The sequence below is a fragment of the Lytechinus variegatus genome, chromosome 12 (assembly GCF_018143015.1).
Source record: "Lytechinus variegatus isolate NC3 chromosome 12, Lvar_3.0, whole genome shotgun sequence".
NCBI classification, from domain to species: domain Eukaryota; kingdom Metazoa; phylum Echinodermata; class Echinoidea; order Temnopleuroida; family Toxopneustidae; genus Lytechinus; species Lytechinus variegatus.
Window position 1 is genome coordinate 6,509,245 of NC_054751.1, and position 27,357 is coordinate 6,536,601.

Here is a 27,357-nt window from a genome sequence, read left to right on the forward strand (position 1 = left end):
CATTCTTACTTCATGTTTAAACAAAAACAGTATAATATCAAAAAATTCTAAATTGAAAATGCATTTTGCAATGGATTTTACTGCAAATCTTGTAGGATTATGACTTCTATGGATTCATACATTGCAGCCAATCATGCCATCACAGCAAATTAAACCTGATTATCCAAGTGTAAGCCTATGAATATGATTTCATATCAATTTTTGGGGAGACAATAATCATCATTCATGCCATAAAGTATACAATAATTATATGTTCATGACACTTTTTCCTTAATAAATTGGTGATTTGTGAGTTGCCAAGTTTGTTTTATTCACACGGTACTCCCCAAGATTTGGTTGCCTCTTTAAAGATGATCTGTAAATTTTGTATTTTTAGGGTCGTTTCCTTTGGTGGTTCAGGTTTCTCTCAACCATGGCAATGCTGACTCTGACCCTGATACCTATATGGTGGATGGGCAGGGCAAGCGATACCACTACCAACAATATCCAGGTAAGATCCATCGTACATGTGTTGTAGAAGGAACAAGAGCTACTGCTACTTGTAGTACATGTAGTTGTAGGATAGTAGTAGCATATTGCTTCTACTACTACTCCCATGATCACTACTATTACTACTTCTGCTATTAGTGCTACTTCTATTAATATTACAATAACATCAACAACAACTGCTACTACTACATATACTATTACTACTTCTACTACTCCTACTACTACTACTTCTACTACTACCCCTACCCCTACTACTACTACTACTACTACTACTACTACTACTACTACTACTACTACTACTACTACTACTACTACTACTACTACTACTACTACTACTACTACTACTACTACTACTACTACTACTACTACTACTACCTACTACTACATGCACTACTACTACTACTACTACTACTACTACTACTACTACTACTACTACTACTACTACTACTACTACTTCTACTACTTGTACTTCTACTACTACTACTACTACTACTACTACTACTACTACTACTACTACTACTACTTCTACTACCACCACTACTACTACTACTACTACTACTACTACTACTACTACTACTACTACTACTACTACTACTACTATTATTACTACTACTACTCCTCCTACTATTTGTACTTCTACTACTACTACTTCTACTACTACTACTACTACTACTACTACTACTACTACTACTACTACTACTACTACTGCTGCTACCACCATCACCTCCACTACTACTACCATGGTTAAAACTGTTACTACTGCATGCACTTGCATTACAGCAACAACTACGAAGCTCTATTACCAGTAGTACTACTTCTGGCACTACTTACACTACTACTACTACTACAGTACTGCTACTTCTACTTCTATTACTTCTTCTACTTATTGTATTCTGCACTACTGCTACTACTACTTCTGTGATAATGCTAGAATTTTCTGATTTTGATAGTAAGGATGCAGTGATATCAATGCTGAGAAAGATAATGATGATAAGAATATAATTGATTTATGTTGATAATGATGTTTTTTATTATGCTTATAATCATGATTGTGATAATGATGATAAAAAACATTCTTATACAATCATTATTCTTCCTATCATAAGAACAATGAAGGTTGGATATTATTATAGGAGTATTTTGATGTTGAAAATAATAAAAAATGATGACATTAAATACGATAACAGCAATAAGAACAACAAATCCTACAGTTTGCACTTCATCCATCAAAACATTTATTCACCACTATTCTCCAGTGATCACAAGTATTTCACCTCAGAGTGGGAGTCTAGCAGGGGGCACTCTTGTCACCATTATTGGAGATGGCTTCCTTCAAGTCGACAGTGTTTTGGTGGGAGGTAAGTAAGGTAGAATTTCCTTCAAACTTTTTCAGCTTTAGCTTATTTTGCATTTCTCTTCATGGTGAATTACATTCAAACAGAATTTGTGTTGGTATGGATGTCAAACGATACATGATCTACCTTTTTAGTGAAATAACATCATACACATACACACAAATAATATATAGGGATTCACTGTGAGTTACTCCAAAACAGAAGCTTTTTAGAGTAACTGAATTCAAATGTTGGCTGATTTGGTAATGGTCATTTCATATAGAGACTCCAGTTTTGATCTGAAAAACAAGCAGGGGAATAGAAAATATAGAGAAAGTGATTTCCCGTTTTAACAAGTGGTCTCTTCCATTTCTAAAAATCTGTGATTTCGTTTCAACTTGATCTAAAAATGGAAATTTCTGTTTTGTCATTGAAAATGTACACAGCAAAATCGTGAATTTCGTTTTGCAAAGGTGAATTCCATGAATTTTTACATGAGAAGTATAAGAACCAAAAGGAATTTCCGTATTACTGGTAAAACAGAAAATCACTTGTCCCTAAAAATAACGGGGGCATGGGGTGATTTCACCCTCGAAATGCTCAAGAGTCCTTGGGAAATGAAAAAAAAACAAGGCCCCCCATTCCCCTTTCATTGAAATGTTAAAAGCTTATCCAATGTTGCAGATATAGCCCCAAAGTTGCCCCCAAAATGATTTTTTTTTGGGGGGGTCCTGATATGAAAGTTTGAATAATCCTTTTTTAGATTTCCTTTTTCTCTCATTAATCCTATCCCATATTATTACTCCCTTTTCTCTTTTTTTCCCCCATTATATAATATCTAAGAAATTTAATACACTTGTTGCTCAATATTATGATTGTTTTCAGTTCTTGATTATATTTTCCTACTTTGCTGCTCCTTATCTTGAATTTTAACCTTGTAATATAAAGGGCTTACCTTTGAATTCTAACCAGCCTGAAAATCTGTTGTTGTGAATGTGTGTATCTTTATATTAATGTAGAAATGTTCTTCTTTGATTATAAAAAAAATGTTAGGCTAGATTCCCTTTAAAAGGATTATGAAGATTGTTTGTATGAGGAGCAAACTGTTTCTTTAAAAAAAGTCTTGATAGAAATCTTTAACGGAAGCAAATTATGAAGTATACATGTATTTGCTACATAATATATTATGATTGAACTGGAAACATAAATTGGAGTCTCAATCGTGGGTCCCGTACACACGTGCATGCATTTTGACATGCTATCTCACAGTGGAGATACTTTAAAGCTTTACAGTCCCGCTTGTAGATTTGTGTCATCATACTTTGGCCTTTGACCTTTAGGTGAGCCCTGTGACGTAGAGAGTTCAAAGGCGAAGGAGATCACCTGTTACACCAGGCCAGCGCCGGAGGGTGCGGATCTTAACCCAGGGGGTAGGGGACTCTTGCTGGAGTACTGGGTTAATCAAACCTCCCTCCAAAGGTAACCCATTTGAGGCTGTGGTGGAAGGGGGTGGGGGGCTGTTTCACAAAGAGTTAAAAAACTCTCAGTTGCATCTGGGTCCCGTTTCATAACGACTTGTTTTAATGACAAATGCAAAATTTTTATTAAAAGTTTACTATTGGCCAATCAGATTGAAGCAGGGGCGGATACAGGATTTTTCCAAAGGGGGGGGGGCACACTTCTCTTTTAACAGCATTTTTACATTACAAATTTTAATTGTGCCTCTCAAAAGGGGGGCATGGGCCAGCTGTGATTTTGATTTTGATCAGATTTCGGCTTATTGCTCCGTGAATTTTACTAAATTGAGATATGAATATCTTTAGCCTTGAATATCCCTTACACTACCCTTGTACAGCTCAGCATTAAATGTACTTTGTGCATTTTTTTTATTGGAAATACAATTACAGAACCAAATTGGTGTAGTCTATTGGATGCAGAGGGGCACGTGAAATACTCAAAACTTCCTTTCAAATGATGAGGTTTTTCAACTTATGATAATGGTGTTTATTTGTTCCTGTAGCCTTGATGTCTTTGGTTGGAATACCAGTGATGCAGCCTATGTCAAGAAAGGAATACTTGATGGAGGCTTGACCACCGAGGAACCAAATGATCAGAAGTTTTACTCCCGTCTCACTGGATACTTTGTGCCTCCGCGAACTGGCGACTACACTTTCTATGTTCGAGGCGACGATTTCGTGCATCTGTGGCTTAGCAACAATTCTGATCCTGCCAACGCGGTAAGACCCACTGAGCAAGAAGTCTTAGTAGTAGTAGTAGTAGTAGTAGTAGTAGAATTAGTAGGAGTAGGATTAGTACTAGTAGTAGTAGTAGAAGTAGTAGTCGTAGTAGTCGTAACAGGGGTGTGAGAGTTCTGATTTTTATCTGATTTCAGATTTTTTTTGTTTTCATTTCAGCTTAATTTTAGCTTTTTTTTGGCTTTCCTCTGTACAAAAAGAATGGGAGCTTGTTCTATTTCAGACGTTTTCAGAACTCCTCAGCTTTTTTCAGATCTTTTTATTTGTGACCACTCGCACCCCTGTAGTACTAGCAGTAGTAGAATCAGTAACAGTATGTAGTAGTAGTCGTAGTAGAAGTATTAGTAGTAGTATAAGTGGTAGTAGTTGTAGTAGTAGTAGTAGTAATAGTAGTAGTAGTAGTAGAAGTAGTTGTAAAAGTACAAGTACAAGAAGTAGGAGTAGTAGTAGTATTATTAGTAGTAGAAGTAGTACTAGTATGTATGTAGTAGTAGCAGCAGTTGTTGTTGATGTTATTGTAATAGTAGTAGAAGTAGCAGTAATAGCCGTAGAAGTAGTAGTAGTGGTGGTGGTAGAAGTAGTAGTAGTATTAGTAGTGGTACTAGTAGTAGTGTAGAAGTAGTAGTAGTAGTAGCAGCAGCAGCAATAATCCTGGTTTTCAATCAGGTTTAGTTCCCCGATTACTGGCATGGCCGGATTCACCCCGCACCCACAGAAAGTAACCTCATCCGTTCCCTCTTGTTAACTCTATTCATTTCATCTTCCTCCCTCGACCTAAACCCTCCTACACTCCTCCACTACTTGCTTGTCTTCTTCAGTTTTCCCATTCCCCTCTGACCAGCCACCCGCAGTCATGTACCCATCTAAAACATGATCAACGACAACATCAAAATTTTCTTCTGAATTTACTAATTATCTTCATTCAATGAGTCAGTTACAAACACTTTTTAACTGAGTGCATTTTTGGGCAAAAACAGTTTTGCCTTTGGCCTTTGAGGGCCTATAGAAACAAGCAAGACCGAACAAGTAAATGTTTAGTTAAATGTAAGTTCACGTTATCAAGACTTTGACTGTCCCCCCCCCACCTACAGGCCAAGATAGCGTTCACAACCAGAGCAACGAACAGTTTCAATGACATTAATCAGCGATCTGCAAAGCTCACCTTGCTTCAGAATCAGCATTATTACCTTGAGACGCGACATAATGACTATGCCCATGGCTCCCGTGTAGCACTTGCAATAGCCCTGCACCAGACAACGTGGACCCACAAGGATGTCAACCGAGTTGTGAACGACGTTCAGTTGATCGAGACCATGGCCGATGCTTTTCCGGAAAAACAGGTAGGTGTTTCCTAAGGCTACGTAAGACTTCTCGAGCGACTGGAACACGTCCTAGGGCAGGAAGTCAGCGACATAGGGAGATATCATTTAGGGTGCGTTTGTTCGACACTTTTTTACCCTAGAATCATGATTAGAATCATGATTCAAATCACGATTCTGCAGAATCACGATTGCGTTTAGTCGAAATTGAATATAATCATGATTAGAATCACAAACATGAAACACGAAAAAAGGGGCGTTTGGAAAGACGTTTCTGTAGAATCACGTACGAAAAAGGTCGTATGAACGATATCGTGATTTGAATCATGATTCTATGACGTCATTGTGTCGTGCTTCTTCCGGGTTCGACTCAAAGGCGCGCGCTGTGTTTCGTGCAGGTTAATTTTCGTGTAGCAGTATTGCCAGCATTTAGGAATTATCATTCTGTGTATTGTACCCCCGGGGTTGTACTGTAGCGTCATTTGTATATTTCATTGTTTTCATCCATCATTTCTTCAAGTTCCAAAGGCACAAATTGGACTGACGATGAACTCAGGGCTCTGCTTGTGCTTTGGGCTCAGCCTGAAGCACAAGCATCCCTTACCGGGATTCACAGAAATAAGACGATCCCTTTCAGCGGCGCTTGCGAGGGAGGGATTTCAACGGAGATGTGGCACCGCCTGTCGAGACAAAATTAACAGAATTCGTGCCCAGTACAGGACCATCATAGACAAGAAAAATCGATCGGGAGGTGGGAGGGAGGATGATGACCCCTTCTGGTTCCCGATCAAAAACAATACGAGGTACAATACACGGAATTCTGGAAGTAAAAGATTTATTTTTCGGAAGTCGAGTAAGCGTTGCACTTGCACAAACGATCGCGCGTTAGCTCCGGCGGCAGCAAAAATCTAGCAGCCGACGTGAAGTTAGAAACACGCGCGAAAATGTTGACCTATACTTCCTGGGTCAAACTGCGCACTGTGATGCGCACTGGATCGGCCCGAATTCAGGGAGAAACAGCGTTAGAAAGATGGTCGTATAAACGTTGATTCTGTCGGATCGTGATTCATGCTGCTGTTTTGAATCATGATTCAAATGGTGATTCAAATCATGATTCTGGGTCGAGGTCGCATAAACGCAGCCTTAGCGCAAGAAAGGGTCACCAGTTGCTGTAAGGTCAGTTGTAACTGACGAACAGCCTATTTTAAGTTGTGAACAGTGCATGTCTTTGGTGCGAATAAAGTACTAACTAAAAAGTACAATATAAAAACATTTATTTGTCGTCTCATTTAATCATTTTTATAGGGGTTCGTTTTATACTCCAAGTTGACAAGATTATTACTATTTTTTTCAAGTGTTGAGAGTTTAATTGTGCATCCAATTATGGGGTTGTTTGATATTTCCTTTACTTAATAACAGAAATGCTATCATTGAGATGAGTCATGAAAGGTAGATGTACGAGAGCATCATACGTAGGCACTTCATGGGAAAATTATGATTTCTGCATCAAAATGTACTACATGACACAAGAAAAATATATTTTGTCATGGACGGGCTAGTCAATCTATAAAACATGAATAGACCATACAATCATACATGTACATGCATTTAATAGGCTTATTGGAACCCAGATGATATTAGATAAATTGAATGTATGGTGATTGTGTTGAGTGAATGAAGAGATTAATATGTGAATTAATATGGAATCATAAAGATAATTAAAATCATTGAATGAATGGATGGATCGATTAATGAATGAATGAATGGATAGATGGATGGATGAATGAATGTATGAATAAATGGATGGATGCATGCATGAATGAATGGATGGATGCATGCATGAATGAATGGATGGATGGATGGATGAATGAATGGATGGATGGATGAATGAATGTATGGATGAATGAATAAATGGATGGATGGATGGATGCATGCATGCATACATGAATGAATGAATGAATGGATGAATGATTGAGTGAAAGAATGAATGAATAATCAAAGGACAAAATACATGGTGATGATTTAATAAAACCAATTCCAAAATGTGCATGCTTTAGGTTATCAGGGTGATTGGCCAGAAGGAGGTTCAGAGGATCGATATCGATATATCATCGTGTGAAACTGTCGGCCAAGAAGGTTGTACTCTCTCTGGATTCACTGTAGCCTATGATGGACAATCGGCAGGTATGTAAAGTGGGTCCCACAAAAAAGGAAGCCAGGATTTCTCATGTTTCTTTAACATAGCAAAACAATCCATGGTGTTTCATTAACATCTAGGTATAGTCATAAATTCAGCGTATCTTTTTCATTTTGATATGATTTATGATAGTTCACGCATAGATGATACATGTATAGGCCCGTATACTGAACTCGGGTTTAAATTCAAACCATGGTTTAAAGTTGTGCTTTAACTACATGTATGGAGAGCCAATTGGGGCACAAATCCCTAACAGTACACATCCAATTTATTAACTCATATGACACCCAAATTGTCTGGGAGTGATAACTGAAGCATTTTTCATCATCATGAAAGCAAAAGGAAACAAAAAAATAGCATACATGTCAAATATACAATATAAACAGAATGTCAGAATTTTTGACTCCCCATTCTTTTAGCACAGACTTAGGCCATGGTCTGAGTTATACCTTACTTCACACTGCGGGCCATGGAGTTTTAAAGTTCAATTTCAAAATCAAATTGAGCAGAAAAACGAGTCAAGATTGCGTAATGAAGGGATGGCTCATTCGCGTCCATGTATCTTTTGTATTCTTTATTTAACATGTTTCTTTCACTAATCTCTCATTGAGAGTGGATGCAGATTGACATGTGAATTTCTCACATTCCTCAGTATCAGCGATATTGGTTTAGCACCACAGCGCGTAAACAATTCACTAAGTATTTGGTCTCAATTAAATCAAAGAAGGGATTTCATTCTTATTATTTATGATGAATTTATGATTTTAACATATTTCCCTTCCTGTTTCTGGTAACTCCTGTAGGAACTCAGCAAAACACATTTATTTAATGATTGTAATATCTGCATGTAGCTCGAGAAATGGGTTTCCGATTTTGGAGGACACACATTGTACTGTACATTCATCTACAAAGCCATTCATTTTAGTACCTCGATCCAGAAATGCTTTTTAATCATGGTCCCCTACAGCCCATTTGGATGATATTTCTTATCAAATTTCTTCAAAATTTAGCCATTCTTGTATTCTTTTTTTCTCCTTTAACTTAAATCATTTTTATTCTGCTAGTTAGATTCGCCTTTGTGAAGAAACAAATCTGAGCTTTGGCCCATCTTCCCTTTTGTTGTCTCACCTGCGAAGCAAAGTGAGACTATAGGCGCCGCTTTTCCGACGGCGACGGCGGCGGCGTCAACATCAAATCTTAACCTGAGGTTAAGTTTTTGAAATGATGTCATAACTTAGAAAGTATATGGACCTAGTTAATAAAACTTGGCCATAAGGTTAATCAAGTATTACTGAACATCCTATTAGAGTTTCATGTCACATGACCAAGGTCAAAGGTCATTTAGGGTCAATGAACTTAGACCATGTTGGAGGAATCAACATTGAAATCTTAACCTCAGGTTAAGTTTTTGAAATGTCATCATAACTTAGAAAATATATGGACCTAGTTCATGAAACTTGGACATAAGGTTAATAAAGTATCACTTAACATCCTGCATGAGTTTCACGTCACATGACCAAGGTCAAAGGTCATTTAGGGTCAATGAACTTTGGCCGAATTGGGGATATCTGTTGAATTCCCATCATAACTTTAAAAGTGTATGGATCTGATTCATGAAACTTGGACATAATAGTAATCAAGCATCACTGAAAATTTTGTGCAAGTTTCAGGTCTCATGATTAAGGTCAAAGGTCATTTTGGGTCAATGAACTTTGGCCGAATCAGGGGTATCTGTTGAATTACCATCATAACTTTGAAAGTTTATTGGTCTAGTTCATTAAACTTGGACATTAGAGTAATCAAGTATCACTGAACATCCTGTGCGCGTTTCAGGTCTCATGACCAAGGTCAAAGGTCAATGAACTTTGGCCGAATCAGGGGTATCTGTTGAATTACCATCCTAACTTTGAAAGTTTATGGATCTGATTCATGAAACTTGTACATAAGAGTAATCAAGTATCACTGAACATCCTGTTCGAGTTTCAGGTCACATGATCAAGGTCAAAGGTCATGTAAGGTCAATGAACTTTGGCCATGTTGGGGTTTTTTGTTGAATAACCATCATATCTCTGTAAGTTTATTGGTCTAGTTCATAAAAAAGGGAAATAAGCGTAACCATGTATCACTGAACATCTTGTGCGAGTTAGAGTAGTATTCAAAGTGAGCACTGCTGCTATATTGAACCGCGTGATGCAGGTGAGACGGCCAGAGGCATTCCACTTGTTTTGATGGGATAGCCCGCTTTTCTTGATTTTATTACATCTTTTATGTGAATGCCATATCTGATTATTTTTTATATATGATTTTTTTTTTAAAGCAGAATTACCCTTGTTTTTTCAGTTTAGAAGGATGACCACAAATGATTGATATGTATTTTTTTTTTAGACTTGACAACACTAAATACAAGTCAAGAACTAGAGGATGCTCTTAACAGCCTGTCTAGCCTCCAGACGAATCCAGTCACGGTCTCTTTAGATGAAGATGATACGTCTCTAAATTTCACAGTATACTTTACCAAGGAAGGTAAGATAGTCATGCATGACAAATTCATCATTATTAGTACCTATTCCTAATTTGAATTCAAGCTCACTTCATTTATACATGTATTACTTTTGTTAATTAATGAACCAAGATAATGGATGTTTCGGGTGTGCTTTTGTGTGTTATCGGTGGGTGTGTGTGTCTGTGTGTGAATGAGCATATTTCGCCCCCCCCCCCTCTTCATCTGATGTGTACATAATTTATATTGATTTTTGTATTCTTTGGAGGCTTCTTATTTTCAAGTGTAAACTTTTTGTTGTCCTCCTTTTCTTGCAATGATATTTCTTTATACGAATATACAGTTTGATGATGTTTTTATTATTATCAAGAATAAAATGAATTTGAATTGAAATTGAATTGAATGGTGAATGAAGCCAAATCGTAGTTATTCAAGCCAAATTCATAGTAATCAAAGCCAAGAGCAGGAGTTTCGGATTCCGGTGACCCTGGTTCAATTCCCACTTGGTGCGCTAGTGCCCTTTGGTATCAATCCTCATTACCAGGTCCCTTGGAGAGGACTTTAAGCTGTCGGTCCTCTGGTTGTTTGCTTACAAGCATCCATGCTTTCTTAGCAATCAAAATCCACCGTTTACCAGATTGTAGTGGTTTCATTGTACACCATGTATTGTTTCGTAGACCTGTATGTTGGTCCTGAACAGGACCACCCAATATCAATATTTTGACAAGTGTGTTCAAGTCGTCCATAGAAGAATGACCATAAGTTGTAAAAGCAGGCTCTATACACTCTTTGATGGTGAAATATGCATGACACATTGGAGGGTACATCTCTTTGATTGGCTAGAGAAGTCATATGACATCCACATATGCAGATGTGAGTGACAACACATGTAAGGGGCTCGCACAATGGTGGAAACGGCACATTCCTACAAAAGAATGACATGAATAGCAAAAGCCGCCATTGTGCTTGTAAAGCTTGCATGTAAAAGTGTGTATGGAGATGTCACGGTAGGCTCCACACAATAGTGTAAGCCATTATGTGGGGGCTAGTTAGTCTTAAAAATCCTCTTTGTCAAGAACGGTACATCTGTAAGCCAGATATTGCAAAGTTTGTGGCTGCTGTCTTGAGCAATGGTGTTGTGTTCCTCAATCTCCTCTGTGAATGAGATATTGATATTCTTTTGTTCGATGTTCCTTTGATTTTGATTTTGAACACATCCTGAGTGAGTGTGAATGAGATACTTGGTATTCTATTGTTCAATGTTCCTTTAATCTTGCTTTTGAACACATTCTGAGTGAGTTTGAATGAGATATTTGGTATCATTCTTTTGTTCAATGTTCCATTGATTTTGATTTTGAACACATCCTGAGTGAGTGTGAATGAGATACTTGGTATTCTATTGTTCAATGTTCTTTTAATCTTGCTTTTGAACACATCCTGAGTGAGTTTGAATGAGATATTTGGTATCATTCTTTTGTTCAATGTTCCATTGATTTTGATTTAGAACACATCCTGAGTGAGTGTGAATGAGATACTTGGTATTCTATTGTTCAATGTTCCTTTAATCTTGCTTTTGAACACATTCTGAGTGAGTTTGAATGAGATATTTGGTATCATTCTTTTGTTCAATGTTCCATTGATTTTGATTTTGAACACATCCTGAGTGGGTGTGAATGAGATATTTGATATAATTTTTATTTTTTGTTTCACTTTTCTATTTTATTTTCATTTTTGAAATCTTTCAGAGAGCGTGACCGAGATGATTGATCTGCAGTATGCTGGGAACAAAACCATTACGATCACAGAGGAGGAGGTGACCGACGGTGAAGCAGGCGTGGCCCCTGAGCAATTCACCATCACTTATGATGGAGTTGAGTCTACTCCCTTGACATTTTCTATGTCTGCCCAAGAGGTAAGTGCAGGGGGCTTGTTACAAAAAAGAGTTGCAATCAAAGATAAGTCCAGAAATCAAGTGAAACTTAATTTTCAACTATTATTAGTCAGAAGCATTTACTCGGGACTTGCGTATGATGTCTATCATTGTGTGTATAGGGGGCACTCCTGGGGCCCGTTTCATAAAGGACTTGCAACTGTTGTAACTTTGCCATAATGGCAACTACCATGGTAACAGGGCTCAGCAGCCAATCAAAATCAAGGTTACCATAGTAGTTGCCATAATAGCAAAGTTACAAAAGTTGCAAGTTCTTTATGAAACGGGCCCCTGGTCTAGTCATTATGACTCTTGTCCTCAATCAGAGGGTTGTGGGTTCGAATTCCAGCCATGGCATGTTTCCTTCAGCAAGAAATTTACCTGCATTGGGCCGCACTCTACCCAGGTGAGGTGAATGGGTACCTGGCATCATTAATTCCTTGAATGAAATGAACACTGGGAGGCAGCTCAAGCTGAAGCTGGGGTAATAAAAGGGCGCCTCTTTGATCAACAGGCTATACATGTATGATATCTAATACTAGAAGTAGATCTAAGGTAGCATATTAGAGAACTAATAATTGCAAGTCAACTTTAGGTCCTCAAATCAATAACAAATCATTCGATTGATAAAAGTTGCAATGGATTGAAGATTGAAAACTTGCGATTCAAATTTACAATTGATTTTGAGAAGGTACCATGCAACACCCAAAAGTGTTTTTAATCACTGTTGTTCAGTCAACAAACAGATACTACATGTAAGTTTACTACTTGTAAAAAATAGATATATCATTGAAACATGCATTGAGCAGAACATGATGATAGTTATTGTGATGATGGTGATGATGACCTTAATCATGATAATCATAATTATGATATGCACTTTAATTTCATTAACGGTAATGATGATATTGATGACAATCATGACAATGATAGTGATGATTATGATAATGATAGTGATAGTGATAAGCTGTAATCATAAAACAGCAATGATATCAGTAAAAATGGTGCAGTTTAAATGTGTGTATGCTTGTTTTTTTTATCTAGGTTGAAGATGCGCTTGTGGAAATGACTGGATTTCGCTGCACCCCCACACTGGAAGCAAGCGAGTATTACTTCTTCCAAGACTACGAAGGTGATGAGGACACCAGCAGGGAAAACGGGGAGCGTGTAAGAGACGAAGAGGCATACTGTTCCAGAACATCGCACAAGAACCCAGAATACCTCTTTAGAGAGAACATATTACGTTCATCAGATGGAGAAACGAAACGAAGATTTGATATTTCAACCTATAAAGAGGTGTAGTATCAGTAAAGTGTATTATTGTTTTTTTTTTTATTAATTGATGTTATGGACGAATGTATCATTTCTGCATTTGTCAAGATGAATGCAATAATACATGCCCCATTGGCTGTTTAAAGCCTAACTTTGTTTACATTTACAGCCAATCACAGCTTGTTATTCAGCGTCAAAGGTGTATCTTGGTGCTATTATGTTTTGTTTCGTTCTGGCATTCTCTTCATTTATGCAATTTAAATTTGATGAGTGCAAGTCATAAAGCTGCATATGTCCATTTTCAATAATACATTGTATAAATAAACACTTTTCTTTCAAATAATAGAATATTTTTTGGAAAAATAGCTCTTTTTGCAACCAAAAATTATCAATATAATTTATGTATGCTATAGACAGCATGATCAGGATGCTTTAAGTCGATGGCCTTTTTTGAGACAAGGTCAAAGCTTAGCAGAAACCTCAGAGGAGGCATTGCTTTGATTTGCTTGTAACAAGTCATTACTGTTCATATGTTTGCTGTGATGACTCAGAAATAATACATTCTAAATGGTTCAATATTTTCAAAAGTAGGTATTGTAAATTCCTGTTTGATAAAATGAATATTGTTAATTGTTCCTACATTTACGTTTTTGGCGTATTGAGTACGTTTTTGCAACCAAAATGCGATAGTACGTTTTTTCTTTAAAATCTACGATTTAAAAGAAAATGAAAAAAATGAAACAAATAGCAATTATGGTCATTAGATCAATGTAATTTCAGGTAGCTTTTTTTTTTCCAATCATTTTTTTAAAACCAGTGCAGATTATAGCTTGCATGCAGCTTGAGCGCTGCGATGAGCATGCGCACAATGCATTTTATTATGAAATACAGTTTTTTTGGGAAAAATGCAGTTTTATCGCAGAATACAATTTTGTAATTCCCAGAGGTTGGCAGGTCTGATTTAGGTACAGAATTGGCTTACATTTTCTTTTTCTCCATGTTTGCTCTTTTTCTATGTCTGATTTAAAATTATAACCATATCATGTTTTATAATACCTTTATTGGTTAGCCTATTCATAAGGGATATTGCTTCCTGGCCACCTTCCACTTTGCATTATTATCCTTTCCTGTGTAACTATTTTGTTGTAGTATATTTTCTAATTTATTGTGTGAATTAAAAAAAGATATTGGAATACTGTCACATATTTCTTACCTCAATGTGAAATGAATTTTAATTGAATGGAATCTTTGTATTTCCCCCTTTTATTGCAGTTGTGTTTTGCCGTGCGAGGATTAGGATTTCAAGGTACCTTCCGAGTCTGGTTCGTGCGGAATTCGAGAAGCAACAGCAATGCAGATGTCTCGTATGTCAGCATTTTAATCAATTACTTTGAAGATCCCGAAGTACCATCAGACACGTGAGTCATTCTTTGCCAAAGGTTCATGCCCGGGTGGGGGTTTCATAAAGCTGTTTGCGAGTTAAGAGCAACGTTAAGGACGACTGTGAACCCTTCTTACGTGCTAAATAATCACCAATGAATATTTAATGGTGAATATCATTTACCAAAAGAAAGGATCACCCGTTGTCACTCTTGACAGCTTGAAACAGGTTTAAAAGATAAACCTTAGATCAGGGGGGTGTTTCACAAAGATTTAAGTGTGACTTAGAGTTGGACTTAAATTCCTTGCTGTGGTATTATAAGCAACACCGCATTGGTCAAATCATGACTAAGTGGATGCATGCTACTGCATATTAATTAATAAGATTGCGTGTTCAATATCATATGTATTTAAGCATGACACTCTTCGTGAAACACCCCCCTGGTTCTGTCAGCCCAAAGATTATTGATTCATCCTTGGGCTGGTTTATATGTCCTATTGCATTAACCGTATTGTGCAACCAGATGGTATTATTCAACTTTGTGATCAATTTTTACGTAAGTGTTGCCGGGTCTTGCTCTTGAGGAAGCACCTTTCTTGAAGTGATTGGCGAAATGTAGATTATATTGTCAAGTCACTGTGGGACTGTTGCACAAAGAGTTACGATCAAACTGAATATCAACACACCTTGATTTTCAACAAATGTGCGTATATTGGGACTTGCAATGATATCTTTATTTGCGCTTAAACATAACAATGGGTCCTTGTTTCATCAATACAGAAAAGGGTAGGAAACCACTAATTTTAGAAGAACACAGAATTCAAACCATTCCATAGACTACACACTTTTTCTAATCCCAAAAATTCAGTTACAAAAGACACAGATCTATTTAAAATTCAAGAAAATCCAATTGAACAAACTGTGTATCATGGAAACTCCGATTGAACTTTTTTGCACTGAACATCATTTCAATGCTCTTTTCAGTTAAACTAACTGGAGAGTTAATACTAAAAAGTTTTTATTTCACAATACTGATGTTAATTATTGATAATATGTTTTGCAATTGAATTTACTGCATGTCTTGTAGGATTATGACATTGTTGACATCTGGATCCTGTCTTACAAAGAGTTACAATTGATCCAATCAATCGTAACTGTATGGAAATTCATCAATATCATATTTTTTTCTACAGGAAATTTGCAAAATGTCCATTGTAAACAAAGGAGGACACATCAAATTGTCAAGAAATTAATTGATTTATGGACATAAAATCATATCTTGATTTTTTTTGACCATTCGTGCATTTTATACATGTATGTTGACTTTGCTGGCTTTCCATAGTTGCATTTGATTGGATCAGTCGCAACTATTTGTCAGACAGGCCCCTGGATTCATAACCTGCAGTGATGCCTTCCTTTGGTGCAAATCAATATTTACATCACAGAAAAGAATGCCTTCTAGAAACCATCCAAGACTAAACATATTCTACATTAATATTGCATCAGATAATTTTGGAGAAAATACTCTTTCAGACTGTAAGATATTATATAGTAATTTTATGTTCATGACAAATTTCTTCTTTAACTTGGGGATTTGTGAGGTGTAAACTTTTTTCTGACTCACACTGGGTGATTTCAAGTTCAGTGTTGACCTTTTGGTGTTGGTGTTAGGTCAATTTTGACATGATTATAACACCAAACATCAAATGGAGATGGTCCCGAAAAGTCACTCACTGGTTGTTGAGATGTCAATAATGTGATCTGGATCAGTTTTGCAAACTGTGAATAAGTTTTGGAGCTAAGGGAACCAATCCAAATTTCAACACCAATGCCAAGGCCAACACCAGACTTGAAGAAATCACCCACTGTATTTAGGAAAATTACTTATGTGGAAGTTGCTGTGAAGACTCTGGAAATTATCATTACACGCTCTGACTTCTCTGTTCAACTTGAAATAATATTTTTTTCAAAATCCTGTATTGCTATATTTTTTCTTTTGTCACTGCAGGTGGGAGCGACGATGCTTTAACCTCTACGAAATTGCCCGAGATCAGGGTTACGATTTTAACATGTATTCCTACAAGGCATATCAAATATTGCTTTATGCGTACCCTGACATTGATTACTTTGTCGATTATGTAACTATTGGCCGCCAAATGAGCCGTAAGTAACACTGTGTTTTTGATGTGATGTGTGATTTTCACCTTTGATGTGTTAGCACCATCTCAATGTGTTTGTAGCCATTTACAGGAATGTGAATTATAGGACGCCATTCTGAATTGAGCAAGAGCTCGAAAGGGAAGCGGAATGGTCATTGAATAATGAGAATGATGATGGCGATGATTTCTATGTTGGTGATGGTGGTGATGGCGATGATGATTATGATGATGGTGATGATGATGATGATGTTGGTGATGGTGATGATGATGGTGGTAGATGGTGATGATGATGGTGGTAGATGGTGATGATGGTGATGATGGTTATGTTGATGATGGTGATGATGATAATGATGATGATGTTGATGGTGATGATGGTTATGATGATGATGATGTTGATGATGGTGATGATGATGGTGATGGTGGTGATGATGATGTTGATGATGATTTTGATGGTGATGATGGGGGTAGATGATGTTGATGATAGTGATATGATGGTTATGATGATGGTGATGGTTATGATGGTAAAGGTGATGTTGATGCTTATGATGATGATGATGATGGTTATGATGAAGATGGTGATGATGATGGGGGTAGATGATGATGTTGATGATAGTGATATGATGGTTATGATGATGGTTATAATGATGATGATGATGTTGATGCTTATGATGATGATGATGATGATTGTGATGATGTTGATGATGGTGATGATGGTGATGATGATGGTTATGATGATGATGATGGTTATGATGGTGATGATGATGTTGATGATGGGGTAGATGGTGATGATGATGATGATGATGGGGTAGATGGTGATGATGATATTGATGATGGGGATGATGATGACAATGGGGATGGTTATGTTGATGATGATAATAATGGAAATGATAGTAAAGATGGTGATGGTTATGTTGGTGATAATAATGGTAACGGTGATGATGAATGTGATGATGGCGATGAGGATGATGACAGTGGTAATTATGATAATGGAGATTGTGATGATGGTGATGACAAAGACCAAGACGATGATGACCATGGCTTAAAATGGATCCCATATTCATTGTCTTCACCAAACAAATCCGTGATCAAATCTAATGTTCTTTTCCTGCAGAGAGCTCAGAGGAGATTCAGCGATCTCGACCGGCAAGGCCAAACGGCATCTTTGTGACTGACATAGACGTCGAACTGATGGAAGGGAATACTGGGTTTGGCATCACCATGATCGGTGCTCACTGCAGCTACAATTTCACCCTGTTGGAAATCACCGGGGGCAACGTGTTGACGGAGAACGCGGGCGGGGTGACCTATGGATTGTCAGGGGATAGTAAGGTAGCGGTAGACCGGGTGCAGGCTGCCACCCCTCCCGTCACTGGCACCTTTGACCTGGAATTTGATGGGAAAATAGCGAGAGGTTAGATAATTCAAACTCGAATTCAATCTTATTGTCCAATTATTTGGAATTTATTTTGTGTGCATGCCCTGTTATACAATTTCTCCAAAATACGAAGAGGATACAAATAGTGAAGAAATATAATTTGTGTATATATATACTCATATACATTAGATGTGATAGAAAAACCTGATATGGACCAAATAATAAAGTATGCAAGTCAGATTAAATAAACAAGATGCAAGTCTTTCTGAATTGATTTTATTTAGTCATATTTATATATTTATTTATAATTCGTATTCAAATCAATTCATTTATGATCAAATTGAATTAAGAATTCAAATTCAAAGTATGTTATTTGATACAGGTGTACATGTATCTTGTGTTTGTGATGTTTTTGCAGTCATCAATATTAATTATTTAATTTTCTGATTGATATAGATTAAATTTGTAATGCAGATGGCATTTAATTCATGATTCAGTGTGGGGGAGCTTTCGAACATCTTAGTTTTAGGAGCAGGAATTGTTAGTGATAATAAAGCTCATACACACAATCATTCTTAATATGACTGATTATATTATTGTTTGTAAAATAGTGTTATGGATCCTAATCACATGATCAGCTGAAGTACATCATGTGACCAGTAATTTCTTCTTTATCAAACGGGAAAATTTGCCAATTGCTCTCAAAGTCGCTCTTAACTTATGAACAGCTTAATGAAGCTTACAAAGAGTTGCGATTGATCTGATCAATCGCAACTATGGATGGGCAGCAATGTCAACATGTATTATGCATGTTTGTTCAAAATATTTTCTAGCAATGATGCATATTCATGAATTAATAGTTTTCTTAAATAATCCACTGTGCTTCTCTTTGCTAACAAAGGACATTGTGCAAATTTCCTGTGGAAAAATTTATGACACTGATGGATTTCCATAGAGTTACAATTGATTGGATCAGTTGTAACTCTTTGCAAGACGGGCCCAGGTTCTCTTAATAACCAACTTTCTTTTTCAGGACTAACTTACATGTACATGGTGTGTTGCAAACCTTACCATCTACTTTTATTAGGTGGTCAGTCTTTGACATTATATTATTGTTTGTAAAATAATGTTATAGATCCTAATCACATGATCAGCTGAAGTACATCATGTGACCAGTAATTTCTTCTTTATCAAACGGAAAAATTTGCCAATTGCTCTTAACTTAACATGTCAGAATTTTCTTTATTATTTATTTCCTTATTTATTTATTTACGGTTTGCTGTAAATAAATAAAAATGGTTTGCTGTAACAGCTGCCAAGACTTGGAATGCTATCCCTCTTTCAATTAGAAATGTTTCCAGTGTTCTTGGCTTCAAATCATCCCTTAAGACATACCTTTTTCCTCAATAATTAATATTTCCCTTTTTATCTTGAATATTGTAGTAATCATTGCAAATATTAAATTGTTTCCTACTTTTGAACGCGCTATGGTACTTTTTGTTTTTAGCGCCTCTAAATACCCATTATTATTATTATTTATTTTCGCACCTATGTTTGTCGCCAACTTTTCTCCGAATTGGCTACATCAATTTTGCTGAATTTTTTGTAATATACATGTATAAAGTCTATCATAGAGACGCCATACTAAGCTTTTCAAGGTCATCAAGTCATTAAGACGTCATCTATGCGCCATTTTATAAAATTCTTTATTTCATCATATCTACATAACGGATAATCAATTATCAATCATATTTAAATCAAGTAAACTTTAGGTCAAAGGTCAAATGTCAAAGTCATCAAAGGTCATGCAAAAGTCATGATGTGCGAGTCAAAATTGAAAAATGCTCAAAATCATCTATAATTAACTTTGGGTACGTTTCAGGTCATTTTAAGCAATTCAACATTTTGCACGTGCACACGTCTATCTGACTGTCTGTTTATCTTCCAATCTAATATCAACTCATTTGTTGAAATAATTATGTCTGTTTATCTACTAGTATTTATCTTTCTACGACAGACCACCTAATTCGTTCGCATGACGAATTAAAATCTTGTTTATCTTTAATTCTCTTAGGATTCCGAGCCTTGGTTACTGGAGAAGCCTTGAAGCAGCGTCTGGAGGTGGAGCTGATGACTGGCTTCGTGAAAGTCACAAGGTTGGGATTTTGCTCTGCTTACTCCTGGCAAGTTGAGTTTACCGGGAACGGTGGGAGTCAACCTTTGCTCCAAGTGGTAAGTCAGAAAGGTCTTCGCACACCTGGGGTCCCTTGCAGAAAGAGTTGCGTTTAAACGCAAGTAAAAAAATCAGTCGCAAGTCCCAAATGCGCGCTGTTGATTGGTTGAAAATCAAGTTGCGTATGGATTTTAGAGTTGCGATTGATTGCAACTCTTTCTGCAACAGGCCCCTAATATAGTCTGCTGTGCAAGCCCTTCACTTGAGTTAAGGGTCTGAATGTGCAGCCTACTCATGCCTTTTGTACTGAAGACCCCCTCGCTCAGGATTGAAACAGCATTTGCTAGTCTTTGCATGGAGACACACTTGTTGATCAAAGTTTCAATCAGGGTCTGTGCCTGCAGACTACACCTCATGACTGATCAACGAGCTGATTTTGCAACAAATCACATTTTTCTTTTTTTCTGAAAATGTGAATGAAAAGCATCTTTTTATTTGAGGTTCAAATTTACTGTAGTGATGCTAGTATAAACATTTTTGATGATTCCCCTACAGAAATTTATTAAAAAGCGTGCTGCATGCTAGTATAAACTAGCATGCGACCAGCAGGGCGCTCGCTTAATAAGCGAGTGCATGCTAGCAAACAATTCCTGCTCGCTGAAAGATCGCTTAACTATCACTCTGCACGCATATTAAGCTAGCCGCATGCTAGTTACTAGTTACTAGCATGCCGCAAGCTTGAAAATTTTTTGGAGTAAAAGGCCAAATTAGTTTCAAATTGTACGACTGCTATGACATCATTACGACTGTAGATATTAAATTTGATTTTTTTCCAATAAGGATGATAGCATTGACACAAGTACATGTATTTGTACGATGAGGTGTTCCATGTCTCAATATTCTACTATTTATCACGTTTTATAAAAAATCGAGTCGCAGACCAATCGTAAGGTGTGCGGTTGCCTTAAAGAGAGTGCTAGGTTTTATGTAAGCACAAACAAGTTGTTATTAGCGAGTTTTCGATTTGCACGCCGACTGGTGGACTGCGACGAAAGTGCGTCATAATAGTCTGCTCTGTGTTTACGGTATACAGAACTACTGGAGTAAATCACCACATGGCTTCAATCAATAGGCAAGGATTTGATTGCTCGTTTACTGCATTTCGAACGAGCGTGATCTGAGAGAAATCCATGGTTGTCATCATGAAGTTGACATGTCAGGACATGTATATGTACGATGAGGTGTTCCATGTCTCAATATTCTACTATTTACCACGTTTTTTAAAAGAATTGGGTCGCAGACCAATCGTAAGGTGTGCGGTGGCCTTATAGAGAGTGCTAGGTTTTATGTAAGCACAAACAAGTTGTTATTAGCGAGTTTTTGATTTGCACGCCGACTGGTGGACTGCGACGAAAGTGCGTCATAATAGTCTGCTCTGTGTTTACGGTATACAGAACTACTGGAGTAAATCACCACATGGCTTCAATCAATAGGCAAGGATTTGATTGCTTGTTTACTACATTTCGAACGAGTGTGATCTGAGCGAAATCCACGGTCATCATGAAGTTGACGCGTCAGGAATGGTTTGCACATGCTCAGTGTCTTCCAGTCATGTGCTCAACTGACTTTGTATACCATCAACACAAAGCAGACTATTATGACGTATTTTCGTCGCAGTCCACTAGTCGACGTGCAAATCGAAAACTCCCTATTTTCTGACTGTCACCATAGTAACAGTCAATTTATATTCACTTGGTCTTCGAGCAGTGGTCTACATTTTTCTTTAGTCTTATGTCCAGAATGTCTGATTTCTTCTTCATCTGATGATTATGAAAAGTTGATTCAGAAAACAGTTCATCCAATCATATTAAAGCGGCTATCAGATAAATATGGGTATAACCTACATGTATCTGGAAATTAGACAAAATGGTATGTGCTAATGGGCTTAATACATGTAGTAATTTGTTCTAATCCTGAAATACAGCCATTTTTAATGATTTTTTTTTCACATTCTTGACAATTTAAACGCATATTGCTGTAAGACCAGCAAAAACTCAGCCTTTCCAAGTTTTCTTCTGATGCTGCTTGTTTACAGCAATATACATTGTAGAATAGCCCCTCCCGCACAGGGCTTTTAATGGAATTTATTCCTTATTGATTTATTTTATTGAACAGGTTAATCACAACCCCACTAATGAGCATTTAGGAACTATATTTTTCTCTGATTAGGGATTGCTTGACGCAGAGCTGCCAAGTAGTACTGATTTTCCGTATTTAGTACTGAAAATAGAGAAGAATACTGATGGTTTCATGCAAAATACTGATTTCTTAAGTTTCAGTTTATGTGTTTTCCTATGGTATTCTAGCCTATCTGATCACGGCTGTTTCACAGTGAAAATAAGCTTAGCGCCCCCTTGCGGCCCAAGTGCGCATATGCATTTAACGTTATTGTGCCGCGATCTCTACAGGGGCGATGAAAAAATCTTTGGCGAATGTTGTGGCATCTGGCGCTGACACGACCAACTCTCTCTGTCTGTCCCCAAGAGTTTATTTATTTCGCAAGAATTCCGTGGAGGAAACATTTTTTTCCATGTTTGAAGTCGTAAGTATGGCAATGGGATTATACGTTTTCTGTTTTTCTCCATTTTGTCATGATGTTTGCGTTTGCATAATCCAATGTTAACTCGCAAATCTGGCCCTAATTATGGAACTTTTTAAAGTCCAAAATGTAAAAAGTCCGGATTGTCAGCATTTCGTATTTATTTTAGTTTTGTTTTCATTGCACTTAAGATTCATCTGGCGCAATTTTTCGTGGGACCCATCATTATAATTTATTTTAGGTTCATTTTTCGATACAGCACATTCTGTTTGTACAGGATGTGGGCGCCGCTACCCCAGGTGAAGCCGGGCAGGGCCGGGTCGCGGGCCGCCTCGCTGTGTGGTCAGACACCGCTCAGACACAGCTCAGCTGCGCTTCGTGAGCTGAGCTGAGGCAGAGCTAACCCAGGGAACTCCCGCGCGCGTAGCGGGAGGGAGCCCAGGAGCTTACCATGTAATTGACCATACTCAATGGTCTACAAGGGTAGATTATGATAAAAATATCTAGCAAGATAAATTATGAAAACAGAAATTATGCACTTACCACGACTATATGGATGATGGTCTAACGAGTGGCAGTTTTTCTGACATCTGGGCACAGACTGGAACCTCAAAAACGAAAAGTTTTCTCCTATCCTACCCCCATCTCGATCGGCCATTTTTGTTATGAATTGCCACTCGTTAGACCTTCATTTTCACAATCATGACAACACTTGCAATATTTTTGGCCATTTGGTTTTTTTTTTGCATACAAATTTACAGTCAGTGTTACCCATATCTGTGATACTGCGGCTACATTGACTACACCGCACTAGTGACTAGATTCAAGGCCAGCAGTGCTACTGCTAGTTAGCCTAGAGGACTCAGTGATCATATTTTTTATGATTTTGATATTGCCATTTGATCAAATGACAATATCAAAATCATAAAAAATATCACTGAGTCCTCTAGGCTAAGTGGTAGTACTAGTAGGCCCTATAGATTCTAGATTTTTTAATTGATTTTTTTAGGGTGGGTTAGATTCTGCTTGAGGTTTGAGGTTTTTTCAGATACATGGGGGGGGGTATTGCATTAAAAATATGCTGTACTGCATAGAGTCTATACGGTGGGTCCGGGGGATTGGGTCTGAAATGAAGGATTTTGTGTTTTTTTATTTCTTTGTTTTCTCAATCTTTTAGTTTCAATGAATCAATCAATAACACACATTGCTACATTTATTCACAACAAACTATACACACAAAGGTCAGGTAAATTTTAATTTTGTATTGTATCAGACCAAAATATACATTTATTATTATAGTTCATACATGATAGTTTATCTCTGCACGCGCTTCTTTGGTGGCATTTCTTGTTTACTAAATTTCATCATAAGATGACTTTCATTTTTCAAAGATCCTTTCATCTTTAATATAACATGTCTTCTGTGTGCACGTTTTGTACAGGGAAGATTAGCATAAATTCTGTTCGTCTTTTTTATCATCATGATAGTTGTTCTCTGGTGAAACAGGTAGTCAAAGAATTTCTTCTTTTGTTGATTTGAGTGGTGATAAGTCATATTAAACTAATGTCACCAACATAATCTGAAAAATCTCATTTCTCACATAATGACATTATTACCAATATATTTATAGGTTTTTTTATTTTATGTATTCTTTCAACTAGTTCCCCTAGTCTCAAAAATTGAAGGAAAAAATATGTATGTTACATCAGAGGTTAAATCTAAATCATACCTCTATTTCATCAGATAAAAGAAACATCTAAAACAACTGCCAGCTATTTTACTTTTTATATAAAAAATTAAAATTATATCACACAATTTTCAGTAATAATCTACACATCTGTGACGTTACAAAATAGAATAATTTGAAATTTATATCTCCAATATCCTGACTTCTACATTTAATCTTCTTCATTTGTCAGTTGCTTGGCGATGGGATGAGTCATTTTCTGAAGCAATGAGATGGAAGGAACCTTCATAGCATCCAACAAACAAGGATTTCTGTGAGGCATTGTGTTTTCCACATTGCAGACCTCTGTATCACCAACTTAAATGAGCCTCCACCTGTCCACCATGATCTCCCCCAAACTTAATCCACACCTCTTCAGGAATTGCCCCATCGTGAGTTGTGAGAAATCCATTCCTGTGGAAAGATGATGGAACATGAACATATGGGTAGGTTTTGATGATTTCTGCCAATTAGTAGCTTTAGCTATGAAAAAAAAGGCTGGCCTCCCTCAACATTTTTAAAGATATTTCCATTACTCTTTTTCGTTTGAGTCTACTGGTAATGCAAAATTTGAGGCCACATTTGTGACAATTGGCACAGTTTTAAAAAAAATGATACAATTATGCAAGTGCATATCAGATCAAAATTTGCTGAAAAACTTGTTTTAGTACAAATCCAATGCTTTATTCTGTCTCCAGGAAAGATTTATGATTGTATATATTATTCTCACTTTTGCTGAATTGAATCATGAATCTGCTGGCAGATTATAGTATCTATTGTCATTTAAAGGTGCAAATGATCATGAATAATCCTTGGTGGCAATGTCCCTGTGATGAATTTATTGATTTCACATTCTTTATGATCATTAAATCTATTCAAAATAAAGCAATATTCTGGTGCTAACTTTTCTTTCTATTTCTGTTGTCTAACCACCTCCAGTCTGTGACTCTGCTATGGACCTAGTGAATCACTGTTGACTGTCCATGGTTCAAGTGAGGATTGGCAAACCTGGTCATTTCTTGATTACCTACAGAATGCAATTGCAACATATGCAAAATCTTATGCAGGAATGGGGCTACAGCAGTGATGGAGACACTACCTTTGACTGTGAAGATCAGACGATGCAATTCCCGTTGGTCAGCCCCCCACCCCAAGGAGCCATGCACTGCCAGAGATCTTGAGCCAGGTCTTCAGTGGTTATCCATTGATAAGAAGAACGGAGATAATAAAGACAGTGAGGTCAGTATGACATTAATTCTCAGTGAAATTTACCTATTCATCTGTCTGTACTGTGGACCAATTAAGGTGCCCATCATTCATCATGGCCAATGTCTTTGCTGCATCTTGTTATGTAAATCTCTTTGAATGACTAACAAGAAGAAGCTTTCTTCACATGTATAAGCTGTAAAACATATATACATAACAATTTTAATTTAATATTTTGATGGCCATTCACTAGAAGATCCCCCCCTCCCGCAATTCAAATTTGGTGCTTTTAAATTCATCTGCCACTATACAGGTTGAAAGAAAATGCCCTCACTCACTTGCATGTACACATTGGGTTCATGGCTCCCAAAATTTTCACCACAAAGAAAAGGGGATAAGAAAAGGAAAGTAAAAGGGTGAAACATATTACTTTCTGAATATTGTGTCAATTTCTATCACAGTTACTATTATTTAAAATGTAAAAATTAGTCAATATGGAAGAAAATGCTTGAAGATGAGAAATCAAAGTGATTTGGATATCATAAGGAAGGGGATATATATATTTTTTCCAACTATAAGTAGATCAACATCTATACTTGTAAACCATTCTTAAAAAAATTATGTTTATCTATATTTCAAAGAAATAAACGAGTAGTATATTGCATTTGTACAGGTGATGAGCTTTGAATTAAGATAATTCTCTCATTTAATTCGCAGTGCTAAGAATTTGCGTTACTTACTGTTCCAGGTATCTTGTTGATTTCGACGTGACCATCTTCCTGACGGTTCTTCCAAAGAATGAAACTGGAGCCTCTTTCCACGAATGAATGTTTAGCTGCTTCAAGTGTGATTCCAGCTTTTTCAAGAGCTTCTTGATGTTCTACTTCTACTGGCCTTTATTGTAGTTAACATGTCCTGTGAATGTTTTTAGGAGGCCAGTTTTGCTACAAACACAGTAAACCTCAAGTTCACATATAGTTAAAAAACAGGGACTACTTGTAACATTATCTAGGAAAAAGTTCTTGCTACAAATTGGACATGGTGAAACTTTTCATTCATTATGTTTTCAGTATTTACTGAGGTACTCACTACAAAAGGAAGTTGGGGTCAAAAGGTCAAGTTTTTGTTCAACTTGGTCACATTCCTTTATTTCTGCATCAATTATGTTCACACTTACTACATCTGATCCCTGGGTAATACATGTACTTTTATTAGGATAATGGGTCAAAGGCCTAATGTTAATAATCAACTGAAAATTACTTAGTCAGAAAAGGTGGCTTATTGGATTCCTTATCTTTTGCTTATAATTATTTTTTTCAAATTTAATATTTCTCCATCAAATCTGACAAATTCATTATTTTTTTATCAATAATTATTAAACGATAACAATAATAAGAGTTTTGAGAAACATGTGCAAGTATATGTACCAACATCCATGTGCA

General features: G+C 36.8%; 1 protein-coding gene and 1 long non-coding RNA gene across 4 annotated transcripts in view; both read left to right on the forward strand.

Annotated features, from left to right (window-relative positions):
- Positions 1 to 27,357, forward strand: part of LOC121425662 (fibrocystin-L-like) — a 120,103-nt gene that overhangs the window by 12,831 nt on the left and 79,915 nt on the right. For all 3 annotated transcript variants that reach the window (XM_041621808.1, XM_041621809.1, XM_041621810.1), the window contains exons 8-20: positions 377 to 490; positions 1,746 to 1,847; positions 3,164 to 3,302; positions 3,844 to 4,060; positions 5,170 to 5,418; positions 7,455 to 7,581; positions 9,980 to 10,117; positions 11,840 to 12,006; positions 13,069 to 13,320; positions 14,569 to 14,714; positions 16,686 to 16,840; positions 17,948 to 18,247; positions 20,286 to 20,443. In XM_041621808.1, the coding sequence (XP_041477742.1) occupies positions 445 to 490; positions 1,746 to 1,847; positions 3,164 to 3,302; positions 3,844 to 4,060; positions 5,170 to 5,418; positions 7,455 to 7,581; positions 9,980 to 10,117; positions 11,840 to 12,006; positions 13,069 to 13,320; positions 14,569 to 14,714; positions 16,686 to 16,840; positions 17,948 to 18,247; positions 20,286 to 20,443 (2,196 nt within the window). In that variant the 5' untranslated portion in view covers positions 377 to 444. The remainder of the gene's footprint in view (positions 1 to 376; positions 491 to 1,745; positions 1,848 to 3,163; positions 3,303 to 3,843; positions 4,061 to 5,169; positions 5,419 to 7,454; positions 7,582 to 9,979; positions 10,118 to 11,839; positions 12,007 to 13,068; positions 13,321 to 14,568; positions 14,715 to 16,685; positions 16,841 to 17,947; positions 18,248 to 20,285; positions 20,444 to 27,357) is intronic.
- On the forward strand, positions 22,787 to 26,886 carry LOC121425663. Its single transcript, XR_005971515.1, has 4 exons — positions 22,787 to 22,986; positions 24,903 to 25,155; positions 25,649 to 25,948; positions 26,664 to 26,886. It is a non-coding gene; the product is annotated as an uncharacterized LOC121425663 (long non-coding RNA).